The sequence below is a fragment of the Lethenteron reissneri genome, chromosome 12 (assembly GCF_015708825.2).
Source record: "Lethenteron reissneri isolate LAM-NWPU_2019-01 chromosome 12, ASM1570882v1, whole genome shotgun sequence".
Taxonomy (NCBI): domain Eukaryota; kingdom Metazoa; phylum Chordata; class Hyperoartia; order Petromyzontiformes; family Petromyzontidae; genus Lethenteron; species Lethenteron reissneri.
In genome coordinates, this window is record NC_083790.1 from 8,594,798 (window position 1) to 8,616,371 (window position 21,574).

Sequence of the window (21,574 nt, forward strand, 5' to 3'; positions counted from 1 at the left end):
ATCTACACACTGGGGTGCACTTGCATAAAACTTTTCGTCGAATGGCAGTGAAACAGATATACTTATTTATTTATTTTCAGGGCCAGAGTTTTGCCATTTTAAATGACAAGTCAACTTTTGTTGTTGTAGTCGTTGGGAAGTTGCTGAAACCATCAACAACTCACTACATATGAGAACCCAATTTAATCGATGGTGGCTATAACTCAAATTCAAAGCCGGGATCTCAGTTAACCTGCTCTTCTTTCGGTTGAATTAGCCTAAAAAGCCACTAACATTTTACCTGGATTGTGAGAGATGGTGGCAGCCTGTGGAGGCCTTCATCCTGCAGTGGATTGAACATGTCTGATGACGATTATGATGATAGTACGATGTTCCCACCGGCTTCTTGTGTGGCCTGCTGGTTTAAACAGCCACTCACTCACGACACTTGCCTGGACCGTCTGCAAACTAAACATTGCAACCTTGTGACAGGGACTCATCGGATTGACTGGCCCGATTGGAGAAATGGGAAAAGCTGGAGATAAAGTGAGTCTATCTTATTGCCTTTGTTTTGTTTGGAAATTAATTTTGCACCATCACCTTAGTCCCTGCATGTTGGCACCTACATATTCTTGTTCAAAGTTTAGTCGACTATATACTGTAATCGTGCAATCCATCATTATCCTCACGTCTGTGCGCTAGGATTGCCATTCGTGCCATCATTTGATGTATCTGTCCTGGGAAATCTATACAATTTCCCAGTTTTTGTCAGTTGCATTATAACACACCGCTCAGGACAATTCACTTAAGAAGTCGTTCTCTCTCCTCTTCCGGTCCTGTGAGATATTAATCTTCCCATGATATGTCCTGGTTTGTAAACTCAGAGGTAGCAACCCTAGCGTGTGCACAAATCTCACCTTCAACCGGTTGTGCTGGTGTAGTGTGAAGTGAGTTGATGACCGCTGAGTGATTCAATATTACTCGTAATGAAGGTTTATTCCTTTCAGATCACGTAAATATAAATGTGTCGTTAACCCACCACCACGTGACACAGCCAATTAGTAAGGTTTGTCACGCAAACAAAACGTGCCAATTAGTTACTAGTACAGCACACCGCTTGTGTGTTGGACGGTAAACCGGCAACATTTACAATTTGAGTACGACGTTTCGCTGGTGATTACAACCAGCTTCATCCGGCGATTTGTCTCCTTTACGTGTGCAGGGGGAACGAGGGGGAGTGGGTCTCCCTGGGCCCCCTGGAGAGAAAGGAGCCATGGTAAGCAGTAAGTTTGGCACATCTCTAGTTTGGTAGGTGAAAAACAGTCGCGCACATTATCACGAAGCCACGGACGGCTCACCTTACACAGACCTCCATGTTGCTCGTTTCACTGTAAACATTATCACTTCGCGTGGAGCAGAGGAATGCACTAGAGAGTTGTGCATTGTTAAATATAACGGTTTTGTAATTGTGTTTGCCGTGCCGGTGGTGCTCTAAAACGAGATAAGTTCACAATAATTGGAGCATTATAGATATCAGCAAATGTTATTTTCAACTGTGTGGCTGTTTTTAACAATCATGCAACATTTGTGCCCCCCTTATTTTGTGAAGTGGTATCAAATTTCCACGACACATCCCAATTTTAGTATTGCATTGGGCTGTTTGTCGCGCGTAAATTAACAAATGACGTAGCTTTGCCGAGCGTCCTTTATATTATTTCACGTTACCATAAAGCCTCCAAAATAATGTGGAAATATTCCTGTGTTTATTTTTTCGTCAAAAGGTTCCACATTTCATAAAATATGCCTCATCATCGCGCGCAGCCATAAACGGTCTTGTGCCGGATACAGCTCCCTTTCATTTAAACCCTATTCCAGTGTCCTGATGTCACGCCCCAGGGATACCAGCAATGCATACCGAGGAGTGAACTCTCCATCGGGCAGGCAGTTGACAAGAGCATTCCACACGCGCAAGAGCCAAGAGGTCAATGAACCCCGCGTCCAACCTAGGCACCCCCTGACCATGAATTGTGCGAGCTGACATTCTGGAGTTGGTATTGCCACCGATTTCCATCAGGTCTCTTGTTTCGGGTACCTGCTAAACCCAGTCAGTGCGCGCCGGTGGACCAAGTTAGTGAGCATCATGGGCTGCTGTGGCAGTATACACGCATTCTAAAAATAAATAGTTGAGGCATGTCACCTGAAATGCTTCAGGTAGTTTAGAAATGACTAAAAATGGGGGTGTTCATCTTTAAAAATGTCTTATTGAAACTGGCTCGGAATGTAGGCATTCCGAGCTGGACTGCTTGACATTTTTTTCAAAAGTCTGGTTGGATGTTACTGGTAGGAACCTCCTGGTTCCACCAGCCCACAGGGGATTATTGTGTCCGTCCGTCAGTGGTGCATCCAAAAATGGGAGGGGTGGGGCTGGGTGGAGAGGGGAGGGTGGGGAGGGGCTGGGTGGCGAGGGAGTGGCTGGGTGGGGAGGGGAGGGTGGGGAGGGGCTGGGTGGGGAGGGTGGGGCTGGGTGGGGTGGGGAGGGGCTGGGTAGGGAGGGGCTGGGTGGGAAGGGTGGGGCTGGGTGGGGGGTGGGAGGGGTGGGGCTGGGTTGGGAGGGGCTGGTCACCCCGTGGTGCCCTTATAAAACTCAACGTTTAACCTACTCACGCCGGCTTGTGCCCGCCCTCACAGTCGGGCATATTTGGGGAATACACCATGCCGCCGTTGACTCTGGCCTTTGACCGAGCAACCCAACGTTCCTACCAGCTCCCTCTGCAGGAATGTGTTAGTTGTCTCTCAACTGCCTGCACTTTTTGTTATAGCGTGGCTACAATACTGCATTTTGTACCCGCTCTAGAATTAATTAAGAAAGTAGAGCGATGAGCGGAACCGGTGGTGGAGAGATAAGAGGGAGCTCGGGAGTCGTGCAGTCTCGGTAATTTGGTGCGTACGGCGAGCTGCAAAAAAGACTGCTGTGTGTCTGGTGCTCTCATGTAAACACCCAACACAGGCAGAAAGCCAACGCACGCTTGCAGCCAGAGCAGTTTGTCAATTTAATCTAAACTATGGTCTGTGTAAAGGAGGCTTTGGAGCCAGTTACATGTCAGAACTTCTTCACACCTCGCTGATGTGTAGATGATAGAAGGTTCGAGCTGCAGCAATCGACTCTTAATTTAATTGGTTAATCTATCGATTATGTATTTGTATAGAATAGGTTAATGAGTGCACGAGACTCTAAACGTGTTTTCATGGCATTGGGCGTGAGGTGAAGGTGAGTGGGAGGATAACGACATCATCATCGTCATCACTTGTCATCACGCTGGGAGTGTGTGAGTGCCCCGCGTGTTGGAGGCCAGATCCTTGGCATCAACCGGGGTGCCACAGTGGCGAGATGTTAACTCCCTCGCCTGGTATACAGGATGTTGTGGGTTCGATCTCGACCCTGACGCCCGAATATTTGGAGTTTGCATGTTCTCCCTGTGGCTGCGTTGATTTTCCTCCAGGTCCTCCGGTATTTCCGTCCACATTTAGAAACATGCACTTAGATAATTTGCCTGCTATAAATTTCCACATGATAAGCCACTTTGTTGAGCTATCATTTGTGGCCAGGTCGCTTCTGAAAAAGTGCTCTATATAGCTCAGTGGGCCTTTCCTGGCAAAATCAAAGTACTTTAGTTTCATAGTTATTAAATCAGGTGCCAATTAATTGCTTACTAAAAGAACCCCCAATATGCTGAATGATATGAATAATAAATGCATTTGATTCATAATTCCAGCACTTGGAAGAGTTTTGATGAAAGTCTGACTGCCGTACCACATGGCTACGTATTTGATAAGTTTATGCATTCCACACTGCCAATATTATTAGATAATGGTTGGACTGCACGCCACTTCCAGTCTGCTCCATTAGTTTCCTTTGAAGAAATGGCCCAAGATGTTCACAAACAACTGCAGAGAGTTTTTTTTCATCGTAGTAAAGGACAGACAGAATTGGCTTTGATGTAACTCAGCACTGTATTTGGAAACTGTTGCCGGTTTATATGACGTGCAAATTGTATCCATTAATACATTTTAGGGTAATGTTAAAACAAGTTTTCGCTCTCCTTTGAGCCTTTTTTTTTAGTTGCATCATTCCCTTGGCGTTTACGACCAATTCCAGCGGTGTGCACGGCGTCCACCTGCGTGCGCGCGTCCCGCGCTCGCGTACGACCCGGCTCTTTGTGCGCGCGCCGTGCCTGCGAAGAGACTCGGCACTCGTTTGATACAAAGTGGGGTGGTGGTGGTGATGGGGGTGGCGGCGGTGGTGGTGGCTCGCGCTAATCAAGCATCACCTCACCGCTGTTGTTGCTGCTGCTGCTGCTGTTGTTGGTATTTTTGTGCAGGGCTATCCCGGGCCTCCAGGGGAGCAGGGACCAGTGGGGCCCGAAGGTCCACCGGTGAGTGATACACGGTGGGGGCCGAGCGGCGCGGGGGGGGGGGCGGGAGAGATGCAAAACTCGAGGCCAGACCTACCGTGCCCCTTCCCCATTCTTCCTTAACAAGAGCCTTTCTGGCCGTGCCAGCTAACTCGCCGCACACACAATAAGGCACTGTTCGCGAAACGAGGAGGTGGGAGGAAGTAAGACCTCAAGGGGGGGGGGGGGTGTGGGGAAGGTGTGGGGGCGGCGATGGTGGTGGGGTGGGGGATAAAACGTGGGATGGGGATGGGATTGTTGGGCGGTCGGGCAGGCAGCGTCTGTGACGTCGTCGTCGGGGTTGTGAAAGACATCCGAGAGAGAGGTTCAGCAGTCCCCCGGGTGGAGGCCTGCTGACCGCTTCGTTTATTTGTACTCGGTGCCTTTAGCCTTGAGCCTCACTGCCGCCCAGTGTTTGTTAAAACAAAAAAAAATGTATCCCGCTCTGCTCGTGAACCCACGCCACCTCTAACTGCACCCTGCGTCAGCCCCCCGCGCTCAGTTCCCGGCCTCTGCGTTGATTTGAACGCCTGCTAAAGCATTGCTGATTTGCGCCGGGCTTCGGGTTTCTTCTATTAAACATCTATTTTTTGGAAGGGGGAACGGGCTTCATAAACAAAAACACGTTACAGGTGTTTCATTAAGAGGAGGTAGAGCGTGACCATAATACCTTGCGGCCTTACTGTTATTACATCGGAGCGCGTATTATTTCATATTAGCCAGGATTGTTGAATACATTTATATTATTAGGTTTTTTTCGGTAAAGTCACGTAGGTAAAAAATTTAAATTAATAAAATAAAATAAAAATAAAATAAAAAATGACGACGTTTCGGAGGCAACACAAGTCGTGATTTTTTATTTTATTTTTTATTTTACTTTTATTAATTAAAAAATTTTACCTACGTGACTTTACCGAAAAAACCTTGCAGTCACGAAAGCTTCAAATCTAGAATGAATTCATTTACTTTGCTACTGAGGAGTCGGCTCGCCTCGCACTTGCCGTGGTCTGGAAAGTTTCTCTGAACCCTGCTGCCTTCGTGCAGCCTGTTGATGATTTTCTCTCCTTTTCCAACACTTAGGCTGTGCCTCCTAATTATTTGTGAATTCTCAAGCCAGGTCATTGTGCCACTTTAAGGGACTTATAGCGACTATGCTTACTGGAGATAACAATTAGATAAAATATATAAAAAATTCTTGATTTAAATTCATAGATTTACACTGCGCCAAATGTTGTTTAATAACGATAATGTTATTTATATCTCCATGAAAGTCTCACTGAGTCTCAGAGCTCATCAGGAGGGTTCTCCACTACGATGTTTGGCCAATTGGAATAATCAGTCTTCAGTGCATGGGAAGAACATGTGAGGGGATATTACTCACAACACCGCACATATGGCTTTAATAACTTATTGTGTACTTTGGACAGATGTATTTGTCTTACTTTATCCCAGCTCACAATGTAACATTCTTTAATAGTTCCTAATGCCTGCTGCAGAAAATTACAATTACTTTCTATTAGTCACAGACCATTGATCCCTTTTATTAATCTTCATCTCTTCTGCCCAAAATATATATTTGTTTTAAATGTGAACACGTCACACGTAGCAGATGCAGTGGCACGAGAGTGGGTTATTCCTCAGGTGACGAGGAGCCATCTTGGAAATTGCACAAAATTCCCCCGTGAAGCCCTCTGGCTGCAACTGTAACGGCTGCTTGACATCGTGCAAACATTCAACACTGCCACCATGGCCCTGGAGAAACCTTCGAACCGTCGCATGCCACCAGCGGCTGTACTGATCGTAAAATTGCGTGACAATCGCAACTTCAGAAAACCACCACCTCCCGTTCCCTAAATGCTGCAACGAGGTGTAATTTCAGTTTTGGTAGGAATTGCAATCATGTTTCCTGCTTGCTGTGCAATTTACTGTCTTCCAGAAGTTTTGCGTGGCTCAATATGATGGACGTGCTGCGTCATTTTAAGAAATTGTTATCAAGGGGATGTTGTCAACCGTTACGACGCCGTGGCTGTGGTTCAGTGGTGTCTCCGAAAAGTTGTGGTGGGGGGCCTTCGCTAAAGACAACCCGTCTGTGTCACTCAACGCCCTGACCTTATTTATCATTCGGTGAAAAAGACAGTAACCAAAATACGGGCAGTCACACGAGAAGGCAAAAATATTAAGGTTTCAGCGGCAGGTTTGTTTTTGTAAACGATGCAATAGAAGGCTTTTCAAAGTGTTCATGTTTTGTTTGGTTTCCTCTCTTGCGTAATAATCTCACGTGCATCGCCGTTCCACCTTTCAGAAGTACCAAAAGCAAAGAGCAAAATGTTGAAAAGCGTCACAAAGGAAAAATGGCACAGAGTATTATTTTCTTTTTTTATATATATATAAAAATATTTTTTTCTAAACAAAGCTCGCATATTCAATCAAAAACATATCGGACCCAGATGCTAATAATATCATTTTAATCACCACAATGGAAGGATACTGTAAAATAAGTCAATCAAAAAGTCAAGAAGCATTTTCATGTCGGCTCCATGAGAGTTCCATTAATTTCCATTAAAGGTGGCTGCTTTTGGCATGGCCAACGTTATTCAGCTCTCTTTATCTTAATGTCTAATAATCATTGATAATAAGGTGAATGGTTTACATGTACAGTACTTGAACAGAAATTGTTCGAATATTGTTGGCGGCTGTAGTGCAGTGCCGAACTGCTCCGCTCTGTTGCAACGAGAATTGCCTTGACATCGTGGCATCACGGTGTCATCACGGTGTCGTCCGTTGAGCAAAACGTCGTTCTAGTCGTTTCTTTGCTCATTATATCTTAGTAGAATATGTTACGTTCCTCAATAAATTATGTTGTAATTAAGTAGCTGTTGATAATTGTTTTTTTACCCTTCTATCTGGCAACAAAACTGACACCTTTTTTACAAGGAGTCATGTTTGCATAGACCACAATACTTGCAGCCATAATGCAAACAAAAAACATAACTCTGATAATATATGCACTGTCCTTGAAGTTGATTGGTCCACACCCGAGACAGCTTTCCTTAGAGCCTAGTCTCATATGGTGTTGGACCAGATGACGCCAAAGGGCACACAACTCAAAGACAATGCACCATCAGAGTATGAGAGCTCGGGGTAAGCATTTACACCATGGGCAAATGAGGTTCCAATGGTGTAAGTAGCTGTTATCCATGATTTTGGAAGAGACATGCCTGAATTGACGGCAGCGTGGCGATGATATGACACAACCATTTGTATGTAGTCCAGGGGGTCTGTAACCAAAATAACAAGGCGATCAGTTAAACAAATCTTCAATATTTCAAGAGCCACAATGCATGTGAATGAGACGCGGGTCCTTAATAAATAACGTCACAAAGCAGTCCTTTAAGAGCCGCATGCGGATCTGGAAGCTGAACGTCACCGAACCCTGATATAGTCAATCAATTTACTCTATTATTTCGGTGTAACTGACCACGCGTGAGTCCTAAGCATTGTATAGATTTTATAGATTGCAGAGACTGAACGCTTGTGACAAGCTGATGTCTCCGTGAACTGAGATTGAATAACTTTAAGTCGTCTTTACTCACACTGAAGTAAACTTGGTACAAACCCTTTATTTTTAACAGCTGTTGGCACATTTTCTCTGTAAACAGACATGCCTTCAGCCACCCTGTGTTTACACCTGAGTTTCTTCCGTCCCATCTTGCCCAAGATTACATTTAATCCACAATCGCCACACAAAGGGAAGCCTGTAGACCTCAGTTGACTGCCTCCGAGGGACCTTGCGTTTGTGATTTTCACTTTTAAAGGAAACTTCACAATAGTAGAGTGGCTTATCCAAAACCCCAACGTGCAAAACTCTCATGGGATGGCCTTTAATCTCAGAAGTGCTTTGTGGGTGGAATGTACATGAACACAAAGCTTTGCGTGCCGTCGCCGTGAAGAAAGAGGTGAGAAAAGGGTCGAAATTTTGCTGTAATAACCCAAAATTTCACGGTGAAGCTGTCAGATTATCTTTGAATGTAAACCCTGCCCGTGAAAACTCATAACGGTTTAATGTACTACATGCCAGGCGACTGGAAAAAACCTGGTCAATTGCGATAATCTTGTGTGTGTGTGTGGAGAAGGGTGTTATTTCAGGCAATATTAATGTTGTTTCAAAACAAGGAATGTACAAGCACATGGGCTGAAGGGGAGGTTTTTGATTCCATTGAAGTTAACCCCCTGCTAAGGCTTTGACGGACAATCACTGCTTGTCAAAAGCTACAGACACCTGGAGCTCCGTAAAGTTGTAAAGAATTGTTCCTGTATTCAGCAGAGCGCTGGGAGCTCTTGCTGAAAGCCTCGCTATTGTTTTGAAGGCGAGCACTGGCTTACATGGTGCACGGCATTAAGGAATGATGTGCTTCCCATGTAGTCAGGCTGGCTATCGTCTACATGAGAGATGAAAAACTCACCCTATTCATCATCAACACTGCTTTATAATAGAAAAATGTAGGCTGATGTTTCAGGCATGGCCCTTCTTGGGAGCAGAGAGAGTGAGGGCAGAGAAAATGCCACACTTTGCACTGTGGGGCCCTCGGAAAAATGTGGAATTTTAAACAAGTGAACAAATGTAATTTTTAAATTAACAGGTGAAGTTTTCCATCCTGCCCAATTAAGCCCTGAGCCAGTGATATAAATTCCCCATTCCTGTTGGGAGGGCAAATCTTTCTGTAAGACAGCCACCGTCACCTTTCCCTAAAATTGGTGTTCATTTTATGAAACCTGGAGGGATGAAGGGATCAGTTGACTCCCAACGAGGATTTCAACTTGCAATTTTCTGAACACGAACCACACACTCTACTAATGCACCACCCGGACAAAAATGCATGAAAAAGTAAAATTATCAAACGGTTCTTCCGAAGTAGCCGATCCTTATTCAAATACAGGAAATTACCCAACATGCTCTTGATATAGATATTGTCAGCTCTTGAAATCTAAGCAGAGTTACGCTTAGTTAGTACTTAAATGGGTAGCTGCCTGAAAATACCAGGTCTTGTAGGCTTGGACTGCAAGGTAGCCGACATTTGGAAGTACAGCAACGACTTCTTGAACCGTATCTGTGTGAATCTTTGAGTTGTTACTCCCTGATAAGCCAGATACCCATATTTCCTCCCATATGCCAAAGACACATTCATTGAAATGATCAAACATCTCATTGCAGATCCCTTCTGAAAAAAAATATTGAATCTCAGTGAGGCTTTTTTGTGTAAATAAGGACAATCATAGTATTACATTTCTTCTTGGTTCTTTCGGTAAAGTCACGTAGAAGGGAAATAATAAAATAATAGAAATAAAACATTTTTAAATAATTCTCACGACGTTTTGGCCACAACGCAAGCAGCCGTTCTCAGGTGAAGACCAGGTCTGTCGGGGAAACAGCATCAGACCTGGTCTTCACATGAGGACGGCTGCTTGCGTTGTGGCCAAAACGTCGTGAGAATTATTTTATAATGTTTTATTTTTATTATTTTATTATTTCCCTTCTACGTGACTTTACCGAAAGAACCAAGAAGAATCATAGTATTACTCTATCGTTACATACAGGATTGCAACAGCAGCGCTTGCTCAGTGCTCTGTCTTGGGCAATAGATTGAGGCATTCCTCACGGTCTTCCTCTTGGACAAACTTTCTAGCACGGAAGGCACAGAAATCACGGCGGTCACAGTTAGTTAATGTCCTCATTCATGATCATTTCTTTTTGGCCAAAATTTCCACTGACTTTGTTTCTGCTTTCTGAGAACAGTGTTTTTTTTTTGCTGACTGTACCGAGCTGTGGTTTACGGTGTTTTTTTTAATTGCCACATTTTCCCACTGTATGCATGGCTCGGCCAAGGTTGATGTTTTGCACATGTCTTTTTTCTCCTGTGGTTACAACATTTCCAGCACATCAAAGTGCGGGTCACGTGATCGTCTTGGCCAATCAGTTGCAGGGCCGGAGCCAAAACAGTGTGACGGAGTCAGCTGCACTCATTTTCTTTTGTTATTCTTTCATAGAACACGACATTTAAATTATCGTCATTATTTGCCCGATGACCAATAGTCCCAGATGAATACAAGCATCTCAGTTTGGGCGGGGGGAGCCTTTTGTCCACGCAAGAATTCAGGAAAGGACGATTAAATATGAAAATATAGCAATTGAAAACAGCACACGTTTTTTCTTCGCTACAACACATCAGTAGACAGCATGTAAATAGTTTCATAATGCTCCTGTGAGACATTACCAGTGGGTTGGGCTTGCATTTGAACTATTAAACCCATGAACCTACAACACGAAGAAAACAAAAACAGTCCAGCCAAACCTGCGGGTGTGTCAGCCCATTCATTCACGTGGCCATCATCTTCCTCTCTGTTACTTAGTGACCAGGCAGCCCCTGCAGCCAGGTTCGAGCTCTCTTTGGGGATTAGTTTACACTCCGATTAGTTCTGCCCAGGTGCCATACATCTTAATCATGCCGAACTGTCAAGGCCCTCACCTGCTGCTCTTCACTGCCGTTCATTCCTGCGTGCCTACCTCGTGCCAGCTGCACGGGGAACGGTTCCCGCGTGTTCTTGGTTCTTTCGGTAAAGTCACGTAGAATGGAAATAATAAAAGTAAAACATAATAAAATAATTCTCACGACGTTTCGGCCACAACGCAAGCAGCCGTCCTCAGAATTATATTATTATGTTTTATTTTTATTATTTTATTATTTCCATTTTACGTGACTTTACCGAAAGAACCAAGAAGATCAATCCCTGCAGTCACGAAAGCTTTAAATCGAAGGTTCCCGCGTGGTTACACTGACACTGTGGGTGAACACGAATTGTCACCCTCTCCTGCTGTTAAACTGTTACCATTGCTACTTTGACGGTAGTCTGCGGTCTGAGGGTCCACTCATCCGTACTTTCTTTTGAGACACTCATTTATGAAGTGATGCGCGTGCATTTATCGCTTTTTGTTTACTTTTAGCTTCACCGAAGGAGCTGCGATTTCCAACGCACGCAATGGTCAGCGATGGGAATTCACCAGTTTTGAAAAGTACTTTGAAACAAGTAAATTTTCATAAAATTGTTGATTTATATGAGGGAAAGGGAGGACAGGTGGGGCAGTGATTAGCACACACGCAGAGCTGTGAAGCCGGTGATCGAAGTTTTATTCTCGGCCACGGTGAACATCAGTGGTGAGTGATGTCTCACCAGATGCCGCCCCCCCCCCCTAAACTACTTCAACAACCTGCGTTGACCAGCACAGTCAAGTATGGTTAACAAAAACCCATGACCAACACGATCCGAGGAGGCCTTCATCCAGCAGTGCAGTGGCAAAGGCTATACTATGTTATTTGATTGTCAGTTTCTATATTTTCATATTTGTCCTTCCTTAATTCTTGCATGGACAAAAAGGACGTTTTCTATAGGAGTAACATTTTTGGTTAGTCAACTTTTTTTCTAAACACGTTATCAGTTTTCTTAACAAAGGACAGTCACATTAAACGTAAACACAACTATTTATCATATAATACTTCAATAAATCAATGTCATCAATATGCTCACGATTACACGACTGTTTTTTTCTAAATACATCTAGGTTGTAACGAATCGTGTGGATATCACAGCAGCCGCTGTCATCATCGCCACGGTCAAATGAGCAGACTGCCATTGTTCAGTTGTTTCCTTGCTATCTCTGCCCAGTGTCACCACAACAGGGCATTAGCCGAGCGAGCTACCTACTATCATTGACAACAACAACAAAAGACAGTTCCTGATGTTACAATCACAAGATGAATAGGTGTTACGTTTGTGCAAATATGGCAAATTTGAAAAATTACGGGGAAATTGTTGAATGATGCTCATTATTCATAGACCCTTTATTGCCTTCAGAGAGGCCCCTTTGCGCCGAGATAACAGCTTTCTCTCAGCCACGCTGCCACGACTCACGAGGCAAGTCATTGGCACACGCGGGAGCCGCGAATGGATGAAGACAATGATCACCGATGGGGAATGTTTGGGGCACCGTGTGCCGAGTGAGCGTTGAGTGACAGGAGCCCGCTTGTCCAGTCCGTCGAATGCGCGGCCACGTGCGTTTTGCCCTCGGCTCGCTTTGTTTAAATGCAACAGGTAGTGCAAATTGTTTCTCGAGTTTATTTGAGCCATCTGTGCAGACAGCTCTCGGTAGGGCATTTATTTTGTCCACCTCGGTCCACAGACCCTTGATAAAAAGCGAGTGTTTGTTTTTTCAGGGAAGGCCCGGGTTGCCAGGCCGCAGAGGACCGCCTGGACCTAAAGGGAAAAGGGTATTTGCACGCTCGCTAATTTCACAAATTGCCTCGGAAATATTTCAGCGTTGTGTACGTGAAGCACATTTTTGCTCAATGTGGATAAATTACATAGAGTGCTGAAGGACACAAAATGCTTGCTGCAAACGCAGCGCGATATGTAATGTGGTAATGTCTACATTTACATACGTACTGTGTACACATACATCTACAGTGTTTACTATATATGAGCCATCACATGATTTGAGTCAAGTATTTTAAAAGTGTGCATATACCATATTTACATTTTCAATGAACCTTGTATTTAATGTAACTATAAAAACTATCTTCAAATGTTTGCATGACATGTGCAATGTAAAAAAAATTTCATTCCCCAAACATTTGACTCTCATAATATATGCATCATGTACATTGGCCATTTAATTGCTATAGCTCAAATATATTTTTATAAATAATGTCCCAGCTACTGTAATATTATTTATTATTATAATTCAACATTTTGTCAAGAAATGTTAGAAACTGGGTATCTCAATGTCTTCTTCCGTGCCAGTGAAATGCTTCTCTGTTTCACCGAACACCGATTAGCTTCGTTCCCTTCAAGATAACAAAAATGTAATTGAGTTTACACTTGACGACACGAGCTCTAGTTCGTGGTACAGTATCAAAGGTAGAGAGAGTTATTGAATGGATAGCCGCGGAACGGCTGATGCTGCCTGGAGGAGCAGTGCTTGCCGCTGTGCAATGCGAGAGTGACACCTGCTGATGGGGCCTGTGGTGGCGGTTCTCTGATTGAAGGGGCCGAGGGGAGAAGATGGACTTCCTGGAGAGCCGGGGGCAGAGGGTAACAAGGTAAACCCCTTCGCCTCTCCCACACGAACTGGCCAGACATCCCGTTGTGGCAGGTACCCCTCCAGACAGACGATACTTGAGATTCAGTGAGGCTTTCCTGAGTTTTAAATGAAGGGCATTGTTATTCTAATCACAAGGACGCTTCGCCCTGAGCAGACAGGTGAGCACAAAGAGCAGCCAAGTGAAGGTTCGACACCTGGATCTGTTCGCAGGCAAGGGGAAATTGTAATCCCTTGCGCCCAGGTTTTAGCTTTACAAATGCTCTGTTTTTGGCCAAAGAAATGGCGAATCTAATTTAATGTACCTGCGAATGTAAAAATGCAGTTTTTTGCAGGTCTCCCTCATACATGTATATCAGCAGAGGATTAATTTGTTTAAAAAAAAATCTAATTTCAATTATACATTTTCAATTATCCCTCTTTGATAGGAACTATGTGGTGTAATTGAAATTAATAATTGTGTTTGATGTTAGCTTTGAGAGGGTATAGACTCCTAATAGAAATCCCACATTAGTGTGAGTGTAATAACACTTTAAACAATCTTTTAGGCTAAAATAGCGATTCTAAATTTTTAAAAAGTAGCATCTAGGGGATTTTTTTAATTGAAATCCGTCTGTGCCACTCCGAGGAATGGCACTCTGTGGACCTATTAATGCTTGAAAGACTAAAACTTAGCGAGTGAGATGTGTTTACAGCTGAGCCAAAGCTTCTCTCTGCCTTATCTCACAAACTGCTAATAATGTGGTCTACAATGTTGCAACCTATACCACACCATACATTTGTAGACCGCATCACTTTGACACGTGCTCATTAAAGCCATTCGGGGCAAGGGGGTAGAATTAATATTCCAGAGACACTGGAGACAGTCGTACGCAAGGAGGAAAATCTGTGACCGTAGTCACGGACTGACATGCAAATTCCCGCTCCACTGAAGAAATAAAAGCAGTTTTTGGGTTCGTCTTTAAAACCAAATGTCAATGTCTCATGACCAGTATTAGCTAAATGATGGCTGTGAGGAGCCATTAGATGACAGCATAGCAAGCAAACGTTGCGATCCACGGTTAGATTTTTGTCTGCTCAACTGCATTGGGTCTGTGGATTGAATCAATCTGTGCGGAGTGTTTTCCACCCACGTGTGTTGATGTTCTCCATATAAAGCAGTTTTCTGCCACATGCCAAACAATCGTGAATGGTATTGGCCTAACATCCCAATGCTGAGTCTGAAGACTCCTGGGTAAATACTTGTACAGTCTTGAAGCAATCATCGGTCTGAATGAGAGCCTTGCTGCATCATGAAGATCATGAAAGTTACTTGTCCATATATCACCATGCTGGTCAGGATGGGTTGGGAAGCAAAAGGAACATACAAGTACACTACAACCACTGATTCTTTTCTGAACTGCCCTCTGCTGAATTTCGATTTAAAGCTTTCGTGACTGCAGGGATTCATCTTCTTGGTTCTTTCGGTAAAGTATACGTGACTTTACCGAAAGAACCAAGAAGATGCCCTCTGCTGCCTACCGCATGGATTCAACAGAAACAGTCTGGTTAAAATGACGTTTTAAGCTCAATATGCAATAAAATCAGAGTATTCGGAAAATATAGAGGAAAATATTACTCTAGAACATTACGGGCCCTGATGCAGTACACTGCATGTACACTAACACACGCATCAGTCAAATGTGACATTTCCTATCAATGGCATTAATGCTGTCGGTTTCGTTTCTGTTCACGTAATTATTTCACCTCTTAACAAGCGTGCGTGTAATCCTTGACAGGGTCCTGTTGGAGATGCTGGTGAAGTTGGTATTGAAGGATTTATCGTAAGTATTTAGTTGCCCCGAAGTTTCCTCGTGCAAGGCACGCACACGTGCAAGACTCTACCATCTCAAAAATAATTTATCATTGACTCTCACAGCATGTGTTTTACGTTCAAAGAAATTGTTTACAAGTGTATGGCAGCGTGATGATACATGGTGTCCTGGCATCATGTTGACAGCTTGCTCGTATAAAAGAGAAAAATACATGTGCGTTGGTGTCATTTCAGGGAAAATCTGGCGATCCTGGGGATAGAGGGCCTCTTGGATTTCCAGTGAGTGTTCGATTGATACTTTGTACTCTTAGGCCATCAGCATTACGATGTGCGTTGTAACATGGGTTTGCATATGTTCATCATTTTACACAGCATTCATTTATTGTTCAAGAATTTGATGTGGGTGACAAACCATGCACAAACCGGTTGCCACTGGGCTCTGGAACTGCAGTATGTGGTGAGCAGTAGAGGGCAGTGGAGCTAAATCTATTGCTGTGCTGTACTTCTATGCTGCAATGGCTATGCTCCTTGCCTTTACCAACCCACCCTGACCAGTCAGGTGAAGTAACTTCAAGTAATCCCCATGGACCACAAGGCATCGGGAGGCCCTAATCAATGTGCATATGCATTTTCAAGTTCTTGTCTAAAGCACGAGGTTATCCCTTAGTGTGTAAGTGTTCAGCTTATGCCCAATGATTGATTATGTAACTTTATTTACTGTAGAAAAGGTGAATGCTCAATGTCAATTAAATACATTTGGCTATCCTGAATGTACCAGGACTCATTGTAATTTGTATTTTAATTTACTGTACTTAATGATGAATACTTCCATTAAATTGGCATGTGCTACCATCACTACACAAATTGACAAAGTTGCAATATTAAGCCATTCAAATGTTTAAACGGTAAGGTTGTAAGCACTACGACAAAATTAATTTCCAACAATTTCTTACAGATTTTTTTTTTGCAGAGATATAGGATAAACGCAATGGGAGGACCATGTCAACATTTTCTAAATCAACTTTTTCGCTTGTTGATTTGCTTACTTTTGCCACTGTAAAATGCAATTCTGCTTCAAAATGTGTTCATTTTGTGAATTGCAATGCTTTTGCTTTTTTCGGCTTTTCATTGGCTGCTGTCCAGCTATTAAACCCTTGTACATGTGCACACTCAATAAACATCTCCTTCTGGCAGGTGAGCGGAGAATCATAAAACGAGTAACGTTTTGTCTTTGGCAGGGCTTGCAGGGAACACCTGGTGGAGTGGGAATCAAGGGACCGATTGGACCACCCGTGCGTGAAATTGCATTTAATAATTTCGATGCATGGCCCTGGTGGGATTCATACACAAAAGCACAATGAAACCAACACATGCTGTTAAACACGCAGCCAACTCTTTTGCTGCACATTTCTGCAATGAACGCTCGTGTATGGTGGCAGTGGTGGCCGCTGTGGATGTATTTATTGGTGGGGCACTGAAGCCCACAGGGTGGTGGTTGTGGTGGTGGAGGGAGGGGAGAGGAGGGGTGCATGCAGTTTATAATTTATTATGAGCAGGTAGGTATTAATGATGGGGGGGGGGGTTATTTTTTTTTATTTCTGTTTTTATTTTGCCGAGCCGTCACTGGGTTGGTGGGGTTCGCACAAAAACGAAACTAAACAATTGTTTATTTTACCAGGTAAGGCCCATTAAGCTATATAGCTCTTCTTCGGAAGTGACCTGGCCACAAATGAAAGCTCAATGAAGTGGCTTATGTGGAAATTTATAATAGCCAAATACTCGAAGCGGAAGTTTCTAAATGTGGAGGGAAAACCGGAGGACCCGGAGATAAATCCACGCGAGAACATGCAAACTCCAAATATACAGGCGTCAGGGTCGGAGTCAAATCTCTGCCCATAAAGCGCAGAGAAAGTAGCACGTGCTCACAAACACATAGCCAATGCTTCTGCTGCGCATTACCACTGTGGACAACCACACACTTCTATCTGGTTAAGTAGTAGGATGTGTTTTGCTCTGGTAGCAGTGTCACCTTTGTTAAAATTGTTAGAGTTAAGAAAAAATTAACCCGTAAAAACAAAGTTTTTCACTATAAATCCTTTATATGCGTGGCGGCTAGAGTCCTCTCGTCCTCTGGCTTGAGATGGCTGCCACCTATGGGTCAGATGATTGCATTGCACCATTAAGCAATTCGTAATTAAATATAATATTTTTGTCCTAAAAAGTGTAAAATTTTGGAAATTTTTTTCACGAACATTAATTGTCACGCACAACGAGTCTGTGTGGAAAATGTCAGCTCGATTGGATCACGGGAAGTGGGTTAAAAAACGACTGAAATATTTGCACGGTCCTAAGCAAGCAAGCGAACTTAATATGAAGGATTTTAAAAAGAGCTTAGTTTGCATTCTAGTTTCATCGTAGCTTCATCAATGTGGAATACATTTCATGACACAAGTATTTTCTTTTCATGCACTTTTTGTGTGTTTGTTTAAAGGGACCCCGTGGAGCGAAGGGCGAGATGGGCACCGTGGGAGATATTGGAACACAGGTTCGATGCTGATACTTGGAGATTGCAAGAGATGCACACAACACACAAACACGGACACCGAAAGACGTGGATGTCTTTTTACACTTGTACACATTGGGGAGATATGCAGCCTATGAACTAATCACCATAGTTGTACCATATCTCAGTTAATGATGACGTTACCCTGCTGCTGCTCTATATAAGAACGGGAGACACAGCAGAGCCTCACCATTCTGGCGAATTGCCCGGTGATGCTGGATGCAATTACCAGCGAAACGTCGTACTCAAATTGTAAATGTTGTGGTTTCATGCTTCAACACACCGGTGGGCTAAAGCAGTGAACTATTTGTCTTTTTCAACGTGACACTTTTTTACTGATTGGCCGTGTCGGGTGGTGGAGGGTTACGACACATTTATAAATAACGCGATCTAAACCCAAAAACGTTGATTATGAATAATATTGGTCGCGAAAGCCTATGTGTTAAACTGAATGCTGGGTTATTAGTCAAAGCCAAAAGTCCATGAGGTCAGTTGCTCGGATTTTCTATCTCAATGTTCTGTGCATCTTCTCAAGTCACATCTACGATCATATGTTGTTCCACAATAACCTTCAATCTCACCCACTGTCTCACTCCCTTCTTCTGCTCTGCACTGGCGTCTCCTTAGCCCTGCTAAACTTTCTGGCACCTCCGACTAGCACGGTTGGCTTACCTACGGTGCGAAAGAAGTTCAACATACAAACATACTTGGTCTCTAACCTCCATAACCCATCAGGTTACATCTTATATTCTTAGGTTTTTTCGGTAAAGTCGCGTAGGTAAAAATTTTAAATTTATAAAAGTAAAATAAAAGAAAAATCATGACGTTTCGGAGGCAACACAAGCTTCCGTCTTCAGGTGGAACCGTCACAGCACGATAGCTGTATCAATAGCTGTATCACTTGATACAGCTGAAGACGGAAGCTTGTGTTGCCTCCGAAACGTCGTGATTTTTATTTTATTTTACTTTTATTAATTTTAATTTTTTACCTACGTGACTTTACCGAAAAAACCTAAGAATATGAATCCTTGCAGTCACGAAAGCTTCAAATCTAGGTTACATCTTCTTTGTCTCTTCTCAACACGTGCTCAAACCATCTAAGTCTCACCTGCCTTAGCTTCTCGACATTATTACTAGCCCTTGGTAAGACTCCTTCATTCTGTCTCCCTTCCCTAAACCTTGGTTAGGCTTGGTTAATGTTTGGCAAGGTGACCACCATCGCTCCCATTACTTTGTACACGTTCATTGTTTTCTACTCATGGCATTGCTTTTGAGGAAAAACTAATGTTTTAAAATTTGAACATCACCCACGATGCCTATATTCACTAATGTGTTGCACATGCCATTTTTTTATATGCCACCCTCCAATAATTATTTTAGAAAACAGTATTTGTCCTTGTTTCTTAAACTAACTTGTCACACTAACGAACTATACATATTGCCTTTATTAAATTACTAAATTATAACAAAAGCATGCATAGCAGAACTCTGTTCTGTGTCTCCGCATATAAATAAATAAATACATGTTTTTGCCCATCCGCCTAACTTGCTTTCCAGACCAATATAATCCTACAGCATTTTGTTAAGTGAGCGAACTCTGGACCACTTTTCACCGCCTTAGCTTGTAAGCAGAGCCAAGTTTGTTAGACAAATGCTGCTGAATTTCCAGATGTTTGTGGTTAGAGCACTCTGTCGAAACTATGCCCTGTTCAGTGCAAAAAGCAATCATTGCATGCTGATAACCACGGTGCGAGCCTGGTCTCTTCAGCCAGGGTGTCCCGGCGTGAGTCTCTGTGTCTGTGTCCCTGAGTTGAGAGCGCTAGTGTAACAGCGCGACGCTGCGCTACGAACCCGGCGACCCGAGTTCGATTCCCGCTCACGGCCAACACCGGTGACGAATATCTGACCTGGTCCTGGGCCTTCCCTAGGTTTTAAATGAGTACCTGGTGCATTGTGTAAACATCGCCACTGGGGGGGGAGACAAAGGCGGCCGGGCGTGGTGCTGACCACCCACCCTCTCATATGCCATCCCGACCTTCATAGGTGCTCGCTAACAGCACTTGCCCAAACAGTCTGTTAGAGTCTACACGGGGGATCTTTGTCTTGTGTATATGTGCATGTGTGTGTGTGTATGTATGCGGTAGTGTAGCGGTTAGCGCGCTGCGCTATGAACCTGGCGACCCGGGTTCGATTCCCGCTCACGGCTAACACCAGTGACGATTATCTGAACCGGTCCTGGGCCTCCCCTAGGTCGACTCAGCCTCAAATGAGTACCTGGTGCGGTGTGTAAACATCGCCACTGGGGGGGAGACAAAGGCGGCCAGGTGTGGTGCTGACCACCCACCCACTCGTGTGCCATCCCGGCCTTCATAGGTGCTCGCTAACAGCACTTGCCCCAACAGTCTGTTAAGGCCCTTGCACCTCCAACTAGCAGGGTTGGCTACATACAGTGTGAAAGAAGTTCAACATACATTCTGCACATTAATACAGAATGGGTTTCTATAAATTGAAAACAGTGTTACAGCTATGAATTCATTTTTGAAATCCCTTCACTGGCATTCGCCACCCCATGCTGTGTGCGTGTGTGTGTGAAATGGGTTTTTGACGCTCAGCTGCTCTTCCCCCATGTTTATCTCTTACAAGGTTGCTTTTGTTTGTGCTTTGCCAGGGTTTGCCTGGGCCAACGGGCGAGAGCGGACTGCAAGGAGAGAAAGGTGAAAAGGTAATGCCGATACAGAAAAGGCCACTCGCAATTCAGACTAATTGCTTTAGAAATGTATCATTAAGCGGCTTGCGCCTATGAACAATATCCAAACGAGTGTAGACTTGCATTTCATCTTAAGTGGCTTGGTTGTATTGTCGCATTCACCAGTCCCAATAATGAGTTGCCCAGACATTTGGTTTCTTCACAAAGCACTGAAGTGCCGTTTTGACGTTCATGCGTGTGATTTGAGGAGGAAAACGTGGACTCGGCAAAAAGTAATGCAACCCAAATGATATTTTTTAAGCTAATGCCATTTACTCGGCTGCATTGTTCATTGTTGCATTGGCAAAGCACAAATTTAATGGGCACTATGTACAAACTGTTGGTTGAATTATGGGCAGTTTAAGCCCTGGTACATACGCATTTGCTTTCCCTCATGGCCTTGGTGTTCTTCCTCATAAAGAACAGCCCATTTTATTAATTGTCCTCTGAAATGACATCACAGATGCAAAAGATATGGGTTTTCACTGAGCAAACCTTGAAACCTTCTGCAAAGCTGTATTGTCACGTGCAATAATGCTGTGTTTTGGTGGGCAGGTCGAGAGTTATTTGAATTAATTCGTTTACGATTGATTCTAGCACTTTTCAACAGCGGTGGTCACCTGTGCTTTCCTTTTTGTGTAGAAGCGACAACTGTTTCGCTGCGGGTGTTGTGAAACGTCGTAAAAATCTGGGGCAGATGAATACAAACATTCACCTCTGTTAATGATATAAATAGCCTAAGCGCGCTCTGAAATTGTTCGTGTAATGAGTCATGTGATGTTAATTGTACTAAAATCGGAGACAAAGGTCATCTTGTTCGTCTGTGCCAAGCCCAATTCAGCTGAATCACGTTACATAAAACTACCTTTAT

General features: G+C 43.7%; 1 protein-coding gene across 4 annotated transcripts in view; it reads left to right on the forward strand.

Annotated features, from left to right (window-relative positions):
- The window catches only part of COL24A1 (collagen type XXIV alpha 1 chain), a 159,907-nt gene that overhangs the window by 101,052 nt on the left and 37,281 nt on the right, over nucleotides 1–21,574 (forward strand). For all 4 annotated transcript variants that reach the window (XM_061550648.1, XM_061550651.1, XM_061550649.1 and 1 more), the window contains 10 exons: nucleotides 472–525; nucleotides 1,202–1,255; nucleotides 4,359–4,412; nucleotides 12,698–12,751; nucleotides 13,529–13,582; nucleotides 15,360–15,404; nucleotides 15,629–15,673; nucleotides 16,633–16,686; nucleotides 17,886–17,939; nucleotides 20,626–20,679. In XM_061550648.1, the coding sequence (XP_061406632.1) occupies nucleotides 472–525; nucleotides 1,202–1,255; nucleotides 4,359–4,412; nucleotides 12,698–12,751; nucleotides 13,529–13,582; nucleotides 15,360–15,404; nucleotides 15,629–15,673; nucleotides 16,633–16,686; nucleotides 17,886–17,939; nucleotides 20,626–20,679 (522 nt within the window). The remainder of the gene's footprint in view (nucleotides 1–471; nucleotides 526–1,201; nucleotides 1,256–4,358; nucleotides 4,413–12,697; nucleotides 12,752–13,528; nucleotides 13,583–15,359; nucleotides 15,405–15,628; nucleotides 15,674–16,632; nucleotides 16,687–17,885; nucleotides 17,940–20,625; nucleotides 20,680–21,574) is intronic.